The sequence below is a fragment of the Sciurus vulgaris genome, assembly GCF_902686455.1.
Source record: "Sciurus vulgaris genome assembly, chromosome: 1".
Classification (NCBI taxonomy): Eukaryota; Metazoa; Chordata; class Mammalia; order Rodentia; family Sciuridae; genus Sciurus; species Sciurus vulgaris.
This window is the reverse complement of record NC_136461.1, coordinates 176,451,930-176,466,505: the sequence shown is the minus strand read 5'-3', so window position 1 is coordinate 176,466,505 and position 14,576 is coordinate 176,451,930. Positions and strand designations below refer to the sequence as shown.

The window sequence follows — 14,576 nt, the reverse complement described above, 5'->3', positions numbered from 1 at the left end:
CAGAAAGTGACAGTGAAAGTAACCACAGCAACCAAGATAATGCCAGTGGGCGCAGAAGTGTTGTCACTGCAGCAACTGCTGGCTCAGAAGCAGGTATGTTGCCTTACTTGGCAATGTATATTCAACATGAAATGGTTTAATACTCAATATGATGTGTACAAGGGTGGTTAAAAGCTTTTTAAAATAACTTCATCCTTTTTTTCTCTGTAGATGTTGGAAGAAGAAGGTATTTAATGATTTCTCCCCAGCTTTTCTGGCTTTTAAATAATGGACTAATTTAAAAATTAATGTTAAAGAGTTCTTTTCAGTGGTGGGTTTTGTGGACTATTGCATATAACCTGGCATTGTGCTTAATATGCATATTTTCCTGATTGAGGGGGGTACATGTAATTTTAATTATCACCAAACTCACAATATTTTGGTTTTAAAAATACAAAATTTAGGACGCGAGCAGTGTTCCTGCCTTTTTTTTCTGAAGATGATTCTCAATCAAATGACCTCAAGTGATTCTGATAGCAGCAGTAGTCAGAGTGACGACATAGAGCAGGAGACCTTTATGCTTGATGAACCTTTAGAAAGAACCACGAATAGCTCCCATGCCAATGGTGCTGCCCAAGCACCCCGTTCCATGCAGTGGCTGTTCGTAACACCCAGCATCAGCGAGCAGCCAGCACAGCCCCGTCCAGTACATCCACACCTGCAGGCAAGTCTGAAAACTCAGTATTTCTAAGAGTTTAGTAGTTCCCTAAATTATGCATGTTCATCTCAAAAACAGTTTTGTGGTAGGTTTTATTGTTCTGTTGAATTTCAAATATAAAAATTAGTTTATGTGGTTATAGCAAGGTATCTCAACCTTTGCACTATTTTTACCTTATTCTGGATAATTCTTTATTGTTGAGTGATATTAAAGGATATCTGAGTCCTATACCTAATAGCTTCCAGGAGCTACCCTCTCACCCCACTTTCCCCTTTTTCATCTCCCCCCAGTTGTGATAACCAAAAATGTTTGCAGACATTGCCAAATACCCCCTTTCGCCAGGAGAAGGGAAGCATAAAATCACCATTGGTTGAGAACATTATTTTAATTCTTGCTCTCCTTAACACTTCCCTCCTCAAATTAGTGTATGTTTGGGAAAAGGTTTTTGCTATTAGCAGTTGACCATTTAGATGTACATAAGTATATACAGTGCCAGAGCAACACAGTCAGCAACTGACATTGCTCATTGTCCTTTTTCCTTATAGCAGTTCCGCGGGTTTTGATTTATATTGATCCTTCAAATTTTACGCCGGAGTGGTACCATCAGTACAAGTGCTGCAGCTGCAGCAGCTGCTTTGGAAGCTAGCAATGCCCAGCAGCTACTTAACATCTGCAAGCAGTTTAGCCAGGGCTTACAGCATTGTCATCCGACAAATCTCGGACTTGATGGGCCTTATTCCTAAGTATAATCACCTAGTATACTCTCAGATTCCAGCAGCTGTGAAATTGACTTACCAAGATGCAGTAAACTTACAGGTATGAAACTATTGAAAAGTTGCTCAAATTTTTTTGGCTGTCAATTATGAGAATTCCAGTATAATGGGAATTAATATCACAAATGTTTAAATGTTGACATACTACTACTACATCAAATTTAGCTCTATTGGATAGTTTTAACTATTTTAGTTTGGTCTTCATAGAACTATGTAGAAGAAAAGCTTATTCCCACTTGGAACTGGATGGTCAGTATTATGGATTCTACTCGAAGCTCAATTACGTTATGGTTCTGCATTAGCATCTGCTGGTGATCCGGGACATCCAAATCATCCTCTTCCCGCTTCTCACAGAATTCCAGCGCGAAGGAGAGGATGACCCTGCGCGAGAAGAGGCTAGTTTACGAACCCTTGAAGGCAGACGGTATGAAAATCTTCACATGTACTTGTGTGTTGACAGTCTTACATCCTAGAAAGTTAGAGCTTTTTGATTGCTATTATTACATTTGACCCCTACCATGAAGGAGAAGGTAAATACTTTACATTACTTTTAAAAAATTCCATTGTGTAATTAAAGCAAAATAAGTTAAATTAAAGTCTAAGTTACTTTTTAAAAGCCCATTTTTGTCAGGGTCTAGTACTAAAGGCTCATTTTGAAGTTGTTGTTCACAGCCTTGCCTTATTGTACCTAGACCTCCCCTCTACAAGGCATATATTCATGGAGAGACTTTTTTTTTGAATGTGAATGAACTTTGTACTTAGGGTAGGGAAAGTGTGCATAATTATCAAGGCTGCTTTTTAGATTCTTAACTCACATTTTTTCCTATCTTTTCCTAGCCTGTTGAATCATTATTACAAATCTTTATATGTTTTTGTTAGGTTCATTGTATTCAATTATAATATGACCCTTTTCAGGACTAGGAATTAGGCCAAACATTGGACACAGGAGGAACAGCAGGGCCCTATGGTGCAAGCGCCTGTGCTTAAAGTCAAAGTCCAGGGGTTTTGGTTAGGGTGGATCATAAAGTGAGGGAAAACCAGGTCTAGGAGACTGTTTAGAAAACAAACCTATTGTTGGAATCTGCAAGAGAGTTAATGGTTAATTACCAAAGTATGGGAGTAAAGGTCACAAGGAGGGGAGAGAAGCATTGAAATCATGCATACAGAATTTAGGACCTTTTGAAGAGAAGAGTAGGCGGAGGCCGAATTTTTATTTAGACTTTGATCCTGGAAAACAGGAAAATTTCAGAAAAATCTAGAGTGGAATGGACACATGCCTAGTATGAAAAATTAAATGCTTGGTAGAGGTATTTGGACTAGAGATAAACATTTGGGAGGTGGCACCTTTTCTGTCCTAGTAAACCTGCTCCACAAAGATCAAAAGGTTTGTCTTCATTTAGGCTTTAGTCATTACCCAAAGAACACAGAATTCTTCATGGATCTTGTTTGGTGGCAGTGTTGTATGTTCCTCTCTCACACACACACACAACACACACAGCTTTATTTCCATATAAATCACATGCTGTGTAATTTACTCACTTAAAGTGCACAGTTCATTGGTTTTTCAGAGCTGTGTGACTGTCATCACAATCAATTTAGAAATATTTTCTTCTGCAAGGAATCTCATACCTATAAGTGATGATTCTCCATTTCCCCTTAACTCCCCACCCTGCTTCCCATGTGTATAGATTCCAGACATCTCATATTATGAAATCATATAATATGTAGCTTCTTTCACCTAGCAAACTAGGTGAAACCGATGAATAGATAAACATAATGTGATATCAATGAAGTTTTAGGAAATATTACTTCCTGAATACCAAAAGCATAAGCAACGAAAGAAATATAATGAATAGTTAAACATAATGTGATAGTACTTCCTTATATTTCATTGATATTACATTTTGTTTATTCATCACTTGATGGGCATTTTGAACTATTTCAGCCTTTTTGCTATTGAGCATTATATTGCTCTTATACCCATTCGTGTATAGGTTCTTATATGGACATGTATTTTCAGTTCTCTTAGGTATATTTCTCTGCGTCTTACCAACCCTTGTTTTATTATTATTATTATTATTATTATTATTATTATTATTATAGCTATCCTAGTGGATGAGACATAGTATCTCATTGAATTGGTTTTGATTTACATTTCTTAATGATGGCTAATGATGTTGGTCATCTTTTCATGTGCTAATTGGCCATTTGGAGAAATGTCTGTTTAGATCTTTCACCAGTTTTGTTTTGCTTTCTGTGTTTTGTTTTGGCTTATTTGGTACGGCAGATTGAACACAGGGAACAACATCCTAGCCCTTTCTATGTTTTATTGAAACAGGGTCTCACTAAGTTGCTGAGGCTGACTTTGAATTTATGATCCTTTTGTTTGAGCCTCCCAAGTTGCTGGGATTACAGGCATGCACCACTGTACCAGCTTTCATCAAGTTTTTTAATTGGTTCATGTCTTTTTTTTTTTAAGTTGTTATTTAAGTTCTTTATATATTTTGGATATAAGTTCCTTATCAAATGTATGATTTTGCAAAAATTTTTGTCCCATTCTCTGCATTATCTTTTCTTGTTCTTGATGGTATTCTTTTGAAATGCGGAAGTTCTTAATTTTGGTGAAGTTCAGTTTATCTGGTGTTTTCTTTTTGTTTCTTATGCTTTTGGTATCATTTCAGGCATTTAGTCCCAGAGTATGGTCCCTACAACAGCATTTTCATCTTATCTGGGAGCTCGTTAGAAATGCAAATATTGGGGCCTTACTCCAGACCTTCTAAAAATATGGAGGTAGGGCTAGCTTATCTGTTTAATCCTTCCAGGTGATTTTGGGGGACCTTGGAGTTTGAGAACCCCTGTTTTTAGAGGAAGTTCCTTCTTCTATGCTGAAGGATATTAGAATTCCTTTCCTATACAATAAGTATAGAACTATAAGTTTACACAGTGATTATATTTCTAAAGCAGAGAAATATAGGCTTAATGAGTATGAATATTCTGAATTTGTAGTTTTTGCATACTTATGATAGTGGCAGATTTCACATTTGTGTTCATTTGTAAACTTGTCTTTTTCCCCCTGTAGACGTGCCACGTTGCTTAGCGCCCCGACAAGGAATGATGTCTGCTCGAGGAGACTTCCTAAATTATGCTCTCTCTTTAATGCGGTCTCATAATGATGAACATTCTGATGTTCTTCCGGTTTTGGATGTTTGCTCACTGAAGCATGTGGCCTATGTTTTCAAAGCCCTTATATATTGGATTAAAGCAATGAACCAGCAGACAAATTGGATACTCCTCAACTGGAACGTAAAAGGTATATTCATATTTATTATGAGGCAGGTTAAAGAAATACTTGCTTGGTGTGGTCTCTGCAGGTGAATTCTCAGATTTTCAGAGTAAAGGAGAATAGCAGTGCAAAAGGAAAAAAGTATAGGAACATTCACGTGGGAAAGTCTAACTTTTTTCTGTTGCAGGTCCTCACTTAAATGGGAAACTCAGAATGCATTCAAGCTTCATACTTAAAATAGTTCAGCTGGGTACTTCTGTTTTCTATTAAGAGGGTGTGTAGGTACTCAACTATTCTTGGCTGATTTTTGCTTCTGCTTTTGTTATTGTAATACATTAGGCTGAGGGAAATGGTGTACCAAAATATATCATAGTGTTAGAAAGATGCCAAACTGACCTCTTCAGTGTTTTTTATTGTTTTTGGTTCCCTTTGCCTTTGTTCCTGTTCAGATTACACAAATAATTTCATTTAAAAATGATTCACTTGTCTTTTTCAAGGACACGAGAACTTTTGAACTGGGTATTGAATAATGAAGATTCAGAAACATGAAAATGATGATGACACCAATCAAAGTTAGTGCACAGAAAATCTGCTAATCTACTTCAAGAAATGGCTGCCTCAGTATTTCCCCTTCAAGCTTTTTAACTTCATTATTTTCTGTCTGGGTGGGAATTTCTCTTTTCTTCTCTATGTCCCATTTCTTATCTCTTCTGTCCATTTTCTTTACACATCCTTGCATTATATACATTTCATAATTAAGGATTAAAGACCTGTTACAGAGTTTTCAATATTGGATATTTTTCCTACTTTATCTTTTTACATCTATCAGTTTTATGTTAACTTTACTAGATTTAGTCAAGAAAATGAGAATAACCTCTATCAAAACTTTTAGCAGTTAATATAAACTAAAGAACTTTTTTTCAAAAGTTTGAATATCACAGTCCTTGGGGATCTTCTATAGCTAACTTATAGTTTTTTATTACTATTTCAGAGAGAAGTTTCTTATTCTCAACTAGTACTTATATTTAGCCTATGGAAAGACAGCTCACCTGACTACTACTTTTTGAGAATCCTACCATAGCTAACTGCTGTTTTCATAGCACACAAAGACTTACCCCAAGTTTTCTTTCATTAAGGAGAGTTGGTACCAAGTGTGCTGACTTACTGCCAGGATACATGGTTGCCCAGATATCTCCCAGTTTATCTTACTGTAGTAAGCAAATGCTTAGATTTCAGCTCCTGGGTATCTCTTCCTTTTGGAGTCATCAGTAAGTTGGGTCCTGATATGCTTAGGAATCTAGTCGTATATAGGCAAAGAGAAAGATCTGAGAAACCACTATCCAGTACAGAATGGAACAGTGTTTGTTACTGTTAAATTTTTTATTTTGCATTTAAAAATTTTTGTGATATACATGAAAATTTATCATTGTAACCATATCGAACTATTACATTTTGAATTATAACTTTAAAAATATCAAATTACAGACTTAACCTTGTTTTTGAGGAGTTCATTGTAATTTTATAAGATCAGGAATTTTGGATCCTACAGGTTTAATGTCTTTTTACTCTTCCCTAATAATTATTTTTATTAAATAAAACATTTTATTTTTATACTTAGGTGCTACTCTGAAGATAAGGACGATGACTCTCTTCCTGCAGAGACTGGCCAAACCATCCATTTTTCCGACGTTCAGACTCAATGACTTTCCTTGGGTGCATACCCCCAAATCCATTTGAAGTGCCTCTGGCTGAAGCCATCCCCTTGGCTGATCAGCCACATCTGTTGCAGGTGATTAAACTATTCTTAGGTTTCTTTGTAACTGCCATTGTTTTAAGTGTTAAATGTAACTAGAATATTTTCTATTAAAATTTCAGCCAAATGCTAGAAAAGAGGATCTTTTTGGCCGTCCAAGTCAGGGTCTTTATTCTTCATCTGCCAGTAGTGGGAAATGCTTAATGGAGGTTACAATGGATAGAAATTGCCTTGAGGTAAGATTAAAATCTGTGTAATATAATATTTGTTAATAAGAACTTGTCCTAGTGTCTAGATTTTTAAAGTGCATTAATTCAGAATATTTTATTTTCCTAAATAATACAGGTGTCAGAAATTCCTGCCTTATAACATAATAGAAGGCATTCACCACTGTCATTAATTTGCCTAATTTGTAATTAGGGCTCTTCATCCATAAATAGTAACTTATTATGTTTTCTTTCACAGAGTTTATTGTCACATTCTTTTGCAAATTTAATATTCACATATATGCTTATTTTATATATTGGGCATATATATTTTTGACCTAAACATTTCTTTAGCCTACTAAATTAATTTGAATCAAGAATATAGATAAGCTGGCATGGTGGCAAAGCCTATAGTCTGAGTGACTTGCCAGGCTGATGGTAGAAGGATCATGAGTTTGAGGCTAGCCTCAACAATTTAGCAAGACCCCATCTCAAAATAAAAGGGGCCGAATATGTAGCTCAGTGGTAAGTGTCCCTGGGTGCAGTTCTCAATACACACACACACACACACAAGTATGTAGATAAATAAGATCACATTAATGATATGTAGCATTTATTGAGTAATTCTGGGTCTTAGACAGTATCTCAATATTTATAACCATGTTGGGTAGGAGTATTTTTGTCCTGATTTTATGGTTAAGAAATGGAGGTATGAGGAGATTATAGATTTCACGTGAGAATGTCTGTTGTCACATGACTATTTAAGTGGCAGATCTAACTTATAGATACAATTCTGAATTTAGAGCCTAAAACTACACTGTTTGTCCTGAGTAAGTAGTAACATGTAGAAGAAATGTAGTTGAATAGCATTTTAAAATTATCCAAGTTGGTAAAGGAGAATGTAACACTAAAGATATTAAAAATGTGCAAGAGATTTAAAAGATTCCTTCAAAAGTTATCTGGGGCTACTGGGTCCTAGAATTGATGGTCAGCCAGGTGAATCACATAGATATATCTTTGTGGGCGAAGCTCCAAAAAGAGAAAATTAACTTTCATGTGATTTCTGTGGCGTCTTCCTAAGTTAGAAACAAAATCTAATTAGTTTTCTTAATGTATAACTTGGAAATGTAAAAATTCACAGGTTCTTCCAACTAAAATGTCTTATGCTGCCAATCTGAAAAATGTAATGAACATGCAAAATCGGCAAAAAAAAGAAGGGGAAGAACAGAACATGTTGGCAGAAGAAGCTGAGAGTTCAAAACCAGGGCCATCTGCTCATGATCTTGCTGCACAATTAAAAAGTAGTTTACTAGCAGAAATCGGGCTTACTGAAAGTGAAGGACCACCTCTTACATCCTTCAGGTACGTGATAGGTGAAAGTTTTCCTATTGTTGCTATTAAAATTCTTCTAAGAATTTTTGTTTAGAAATGTTTTATTTCATATATTTAATTCTGCACATGCTTAAATTTTTCCTGTGGTTTTCTAGTTTATCAAATATTTAGATATTAAAATTGAGTTTTCTGAATTTGGGGGTTTGTGACTTTTGTCATTGATTGGCATTGTTTTTACTTCATTGAAGAACTTCTAATACCTTGTTTTTAGTGTTTAGTAATTAGACATAAGATATATATACACATCAAATTGCCAGTTACAGACTTGTTAACGACAGCTCAGCTAAGGGGGACATATTAATAACTAGAAAAAGTAGAATATTCTAGATACATGACTCATACTTAACTTGGGCTACTTTGCATGGTTCACAGAATGTGATATTCTAGTATGAGGTAGGTTTTGTTTATTCAATAAAAATTTGTTAGTGTATTCTGTAGGTCAGTATGGGAAACCCCCAAATGATTTGTTGACACTTGGCTCTATGCTCTGTTTTTGGTTACAAGGTATTAGATCAGTTTTTAGAAGGAGTTAATGAGCTGGCTAATGAAACAAAATACATTTATATAAATAGTCTAACAGCCATAAAGCACAGGACAGTGCGGAGACTGAAGTGGCGCAGTCTTCCTAGAGGCAGTTGTGGCTTGATCTGAGAGCATTAGAATGTCCTCTAAGGAAGACCAGTTAGAAAGCTGTTATTAGTTCCAGTTAATGAGGAAAAGGGGGCTAAGGTAGAGCTTTGGGGATGGAAAGGAAATCTTGTAAAGGAGAGAAACTCAAGATGCACTTTTATTACTCTGGAGGAACAGGAGGAAAACTTGCTTCCAGTCTGTGCAAGAGGGGAAATAGATGGTAACAATGGAAAAAATCAGGAGAAAATGTCATTGCCTTGAGTTCACATTGAATTGTAGCCATGTTGAGTTTGAATTGAGCATCATTGATGTGGATATATTTAACAAATCAAAATTCTGGTTTATTGTGGAAGTTTGATCTAGAGGGAGATCTCTGAATCACCTAAAGGGAGATGGACATTGGACTTTAAGAAGAGGAGGAAAATGAAAGTTGAAGATAGGAGGCACCCTGGGGACCATGTTTTTTACTATATATAGAGGACATAAAGAACAGGCAGTTGTGGAAATGCTATTAGAGAAAATGTAAATTGAAATACTTAAGACCTCAGAATAGTAAAAGACCAAGTAAATTACTAATATTAACCAGAAGTTTTTTTTTTAAATTTTTTTATTGTAAACAAATGGGATACATGTTGTTTCTGTTTGTACATGGAGTAACAGCATACCATTTGCATATTCATACATTTACATAGAGTAATGATGTTTGAGTCATTCCGTTATTTTTTTCCTTCCCCCACCCCTCCCACCTCTATTCCCTCTATAAAGTCCCTCCTTCCTCCATTCTTGCCCCCCTACCACCCCCCATTATGTGTCATCATCTGCTTATCAGTGAGATCATTTGTCTTTTGGATTTTTGAGATTGGCTTATCTCACTTAGCATGATATTCTCCAATTTCATCCATTTGCCTGCAAATGCCATAATTTTATTATTCTTTATAGCCGAGTAATATTCCATTGTATATATATCCACAGCTTCTTTATCCATTCATCAATTGAAGGGCATCTAGGTTGGTTCCACAGTGTGGCTATTGTGAATTGAGCGCTTGAACATTGATGTGGCTGTATCTCTGTAGTATGCTGATTTGAAGTCCTTTGGGTATAGGCCGAGGAGTGGGATAGCTAGGTCAAATGGTAGGTCCATTCCAAGTTTTCTAAGGAATCTCCACACTGCTTTCCAGAGTGGCTGCACTAATTTGCAACCCCACCAGCAATGTATGAGTGTACCTTTTCCCCCACATCCTCTCCAACACCTATTGTTGCTTGTATTCTTGATAATCGCCATTCTAATTGGGGTGAGATGGAATCTTAGTGTAGTTTTGATTTGCATTTCTCTTATTACTAAAGATGGTGAACATTTTTTCATATGTTTGTTGATTGCTTGTAGATCTTCTTCTGTGAAGTGTCTGTTCATATCCTTAGCCCATTCGTTGATTGGATTATTTGTATTCTTCGTGTAGACCTTTTTGAGTTCTTTATATATTCTGGAAATTAGTGCTCTATTTGAAGTATAAGTGGCAAGGATATTCTCCCACTCTGTATGCTCTCTTCGCATTGCTGATAGTTTCCTTTGCTGAGAGAAAGCTATTTAGTTTGAATCTATCCCAGTGGTTGATTCTAGCTTTTATTTCTTGTGCTATGGGAGTCCTGTTAAGGAAGTCTGATCCTAAGCCAACAAGGTGAAGATTTGGACCTACTTTTTCTTCTATAAGATGCAGGGTCTCTGGTCTGATTTCAAGGTCCTTGATCCATTGTGAGTTGATTTTTGTGCAGGGTGAGAGATAGGGGTTTAGTTTCATTCTGTTGCATATGGATTTCCAGTTTTCCCAGCACCATTTGTTGAAGAGGCTATCTTTTCTCCATTGCATATTTTTGGCCCCTTTGTCTAGTATGAGAAAATTGTATTTATTTGGGTTTGTGTCTGTGTCCTCTATTCTGTACCATTGATCTACCTGTCTATTTTGGTGCCAATACCATGCGTTTTTGTTACTATTGCTTTGTAGTTGAAGTTCTGGTATTGTAATACCCCTGTTTCTTTCTTCCTGCTAAGGATTGCTTTAGCTATTCTGGTTTCTTATTCTTCCAGATGAATTTCATGATTGCTTGCTCTATTTCTGTAAGGTACATCATTGGGATTTTAATTGGAGTTGCATTGAATCTGTATAGCACTTTTGGTAGTATGGCCATTTTGACAATATTAATTCTGCCTATCCAAGAACATGAGAGATCTTTCCATCTTCTAGGGTCTTCCTTAATTTCTTTCTTCAATGTTTTGTAGTTTTCATTTATGTAGAGCTCTTTTACCTCTTTGGTTAGATTGATTCCCAAGTATTTTATTTTTTTTGAGGCTATTGCAAATGGAATTGTTTTCCTCATTTCCCTTTCAGCTGTTTCGTCGCTTGCGTATAAAAATGCTTTAGATTTGTGCGTGTTGATTTTATAGCCTGCTATTTTGCTGAATTCATTGATGAGGTCTAGAAGTTTTCTGGAGGAGGTTTTTGGATCCTCTAAATAAGAATCATGTCATCCGCAAATAGTGACAGCTTAAGTTCCTCTTTTCCTATTTGTATCCCTTTAATTTCTTTGGTCTGCCATTGCTCTGGCTAGAGTTTCGAGGACAATGTTGAATAGAAGTGGTGAAAGAGGACACCTGTCTTATCCCGTTTTTAAAGGGAATGGTTTCAGTTTTTCTCCATTAAGAATGATGTTGGCCATGGGCTTAGCATAAATAGCCTTTACAATGTTCAGGTATGTTCCTTCTATCCCTATTTTTTCTAGTGTTTTGAGCATGAAGGGGTGTTGTATTTTGTCGAACGCTTTTTCTGTGTCAATTGAAATAACCATATGATTCTTATCCTTAAGTCTATTGACATGATGGATTACGTTTATTGATTTATAAATGTTGAACCTTCCTTGCATTTCAAGGATGAACCCCACTTGATCGTGGTGCACAATTTTCTTAACGTTTTTGGATGTGGTTTGCCAATAGTTTGTTAAGGATCTTTGCATCTATATTCATCAAGGATATTGGTCTAAAATTTCTTTCTTGATGTGTCTTTTCCTGGTTTAGGTATGAGGGTGATATTAGCTTCATAGAATGAATCGTAACCAGAAATTTGACCAGTATTTTTAGTTTAAATTATTTCCCCTTTCTGCTTAAATTTCTTACAGGCCACGTGTAGCTTCATGGGAATGGTAATTTCCCATGATATGCTCCTAGGACGCTGGCGTCTTTCTTTAGAACTATTTGGCAGAGTATTCATGGAAGATGTTGGAGCAGAACCTGGATCAGTATGTATTTTGTGCATTTTAAATTCTTTTCTGCCTGATCAGAATATATTTCAGAAAATAATTGTCATTCCCCCATTTTTCCCCCATCCTGCTTTTTTTTTTTTTTTTTTTGAAAGTAAGCAGGAACAGAAAGTGAAAACAGAAATGGGTCCTCCACCATCTCCAGCATCTACCTGTAGGATGCATCCTCAATTGCCAGCAGTGCATCAATGCCATACAGTAAGTTTTATATGTAGTCTTTATTGGTCAGAGTAAAGTCCCAAGTAGACAGCTATGCTCTGTTCGTTTCTGACTGCAATCAATTTGTACCAGTGTTTAAGTATCTTTTCATAGAGGTGTGTTATCACTAGTGGTTTTGTTTGTTTGGGTGTTGTGGGGTTTTTTGCACAGGTTTATTTAAATGGAAAATTAGTATTTATAGTGTTGACCATTTCTGTTTTTGAGAATTGCAGTTTTTTAAAAATATGCAAAATTCATTATAATGGAAATAACTGCCTTTAACCAGAATGTTTTGACTTATTTTGTAAGTTAGTTATGACTTGGTTAAAAAGGATTTGTAGCATTTTTAAACATAGATGTACCATGGGTTTAAATAATTTTTTAAAAGCTCCTCAAAATTTAAGATTCTGATATTTATCCAATAGTTTTAATAACAGTCTAGCAGATCTTCCTTTTTAAACTTTAGTTAACCCTAATTTTGAGAGTCCAAAATATATTCTTTTGTTCTTTACAATTGTTTATAATTTGTAGTAGTATTAGAATAGTTAGACATTGACAGTTAACAGTTCTTTACTATGAATTTATTTGAGGTAGCAGTTGGTTCATCAAACACCAGTTCAGAAAGGAGTAGTTCATAAAATGTTTTTTTAGAAACTTGTTATGTATCCCTTTAAAAATGCTCATTCTTCATATATTTAGATGAAATCTATAAAGTTCTTTTACATTTTCTTTTTGGTACTTACCATTTTGTTGTTGTCTAAGAACGACGTCGGTCAACCCTGCCCGAAAGAAGAGGAAAAGGTGAACGAAGAGCAGTGGTCTCTTCGGGAAGTCGTTTTTGTGGAAGATGTTAAGAATGTTCCTGTTGGCAAGGTTTGTTCAAAATATCTAAGAATAGTTACTAACAGAAGCATAACAATGTTGATTACCCAGGGATTTAAGTTTGGGGTCTGCGAACCTTTTCTTCAAGGCTGCTTTATTTATCACCTTTAGTGGTTGCTTTCATCCCATTCCTGAATCTGATCTAGGCAGAGATCTTCTCTGTCCCTGACCGATGGAGATGTTGCTTTGCCTTGATTATTTATGGTGATATGTTGCTTTTCTTTCTTTTTTATTTTAATATGTTATTTTGGGATAATTGTACATTTACAGGGTATTTGCACTCATAGATACATAACTTTGATACAGGTAATTCTTCCCAACCATTAGTATAAATGGAGATCTTCTATAACAGAAAATTTTTCCTTAACACAGAAAAGTCTTAATGCATTCACTGAGTCACCTTCCACCTTTTCCTCTCCCTCCTGAAGAGGGTTTTTCCTTCTAAGAAGCCAATTAAGTAGAGACTATCAGCTAGAATGCCATTCATTTCATCTTTTCTCAACATTTACTTAAAGTGTACCTACAACTATGGAATATCTGAAAAGTAAAGGTTTTCCTGATTGCTTTTTAGTTTGCAAACTGTTCTTTTCATTTTACTTAGGAAGGAGCAAACACACCATGCTTTGCAGTTTACAAAGACCTTTCTTATAAGACCTTTCATCAGCTATAGTTTATGAACAGGTATTTTCTTCTGAGAGTTCTCACTGCTCAAAATCAAATGTTCTGTTTTCTAGTCCTGTTCTTGTCTTTATGTGCATTGCTGACCTCCTCCCTGTTTTGATGACTACCGTAGCCACTAGTTACATAATATATAGCTATTTAAATTTATTCATATTAAGTGATATTAAAAATTCAGCTCCTCTGTCATATTAACTCCATTTCAAGTGCTCAGGAGAGCTTAGGGCTATTGGACAGTACAGATGTAAAACATATACCATCATCAAAGACATTGTGCCAGACAGTGCTGCTTTAAACTAATGAGGAGGGAAGGTGAAAGAATTTCGTTGGTTCTATGTAGGGGTTTCTCTCCCCTTTTTCTTCCAGTGAGTTGCTAAACTTTCAATGGCAGTCACTACATGGGTCAGTTTTTTGAGCTTCGAATATAGACACCAACACAGCATAGCTTTAGTGGATTGCATCCAAGTTAATTTTATAATTTGATGATTATTGAGAAAATAAGGAATTAATTGCCTTAAGTGTTAAATTAGTTCAAAGAGTAGAATTTGTGCACTGATTTTATATAAACTATTGTTAATTTTCAGTGTATTTGCCTATACTTTTAGGTGCTAAAAGTCGATGGTGCCTATGTTGCTGTAAAATTTCCAGGAACATCCAGTAATACAAACTGTCAAAGCAGCTCTGGTCCAGATGCTGACCCTTCTTCTCTCCTGCAGGATTGTAGATTACTTAGAATTGATGAACTGCAGGTAAGTATAGAGGAATTGTTCAGCAG

The 14,576-nt window shown here is 35.7% G+C and overlaps 1 protein-coding gene across 1 annotated transcript in view; it reads left to right on the top strand.

The window, feature by feature from the left end:
* The window catches only part of LOC306643471 (E3 ubiquitin-protein ligase UBR5-like), a 174,176-nt gene that overhangs the window by 104,552 nt on the left and 55,048 nt on the right, over positions 1 to 14,576 (top strand). Inside the window, 3 exon segments of the mRNA XM_079109617.1 lie at positions 13,004 to 13,016; positions 13,018 to 13,114; positions 14,407 to 14,550. Coding sequence (XP_078965743.1) covers positions 13,004 to 13,016; positions 13,018 to 13,114; positions 14,407 to 14,550 — 254 coding nt within the window.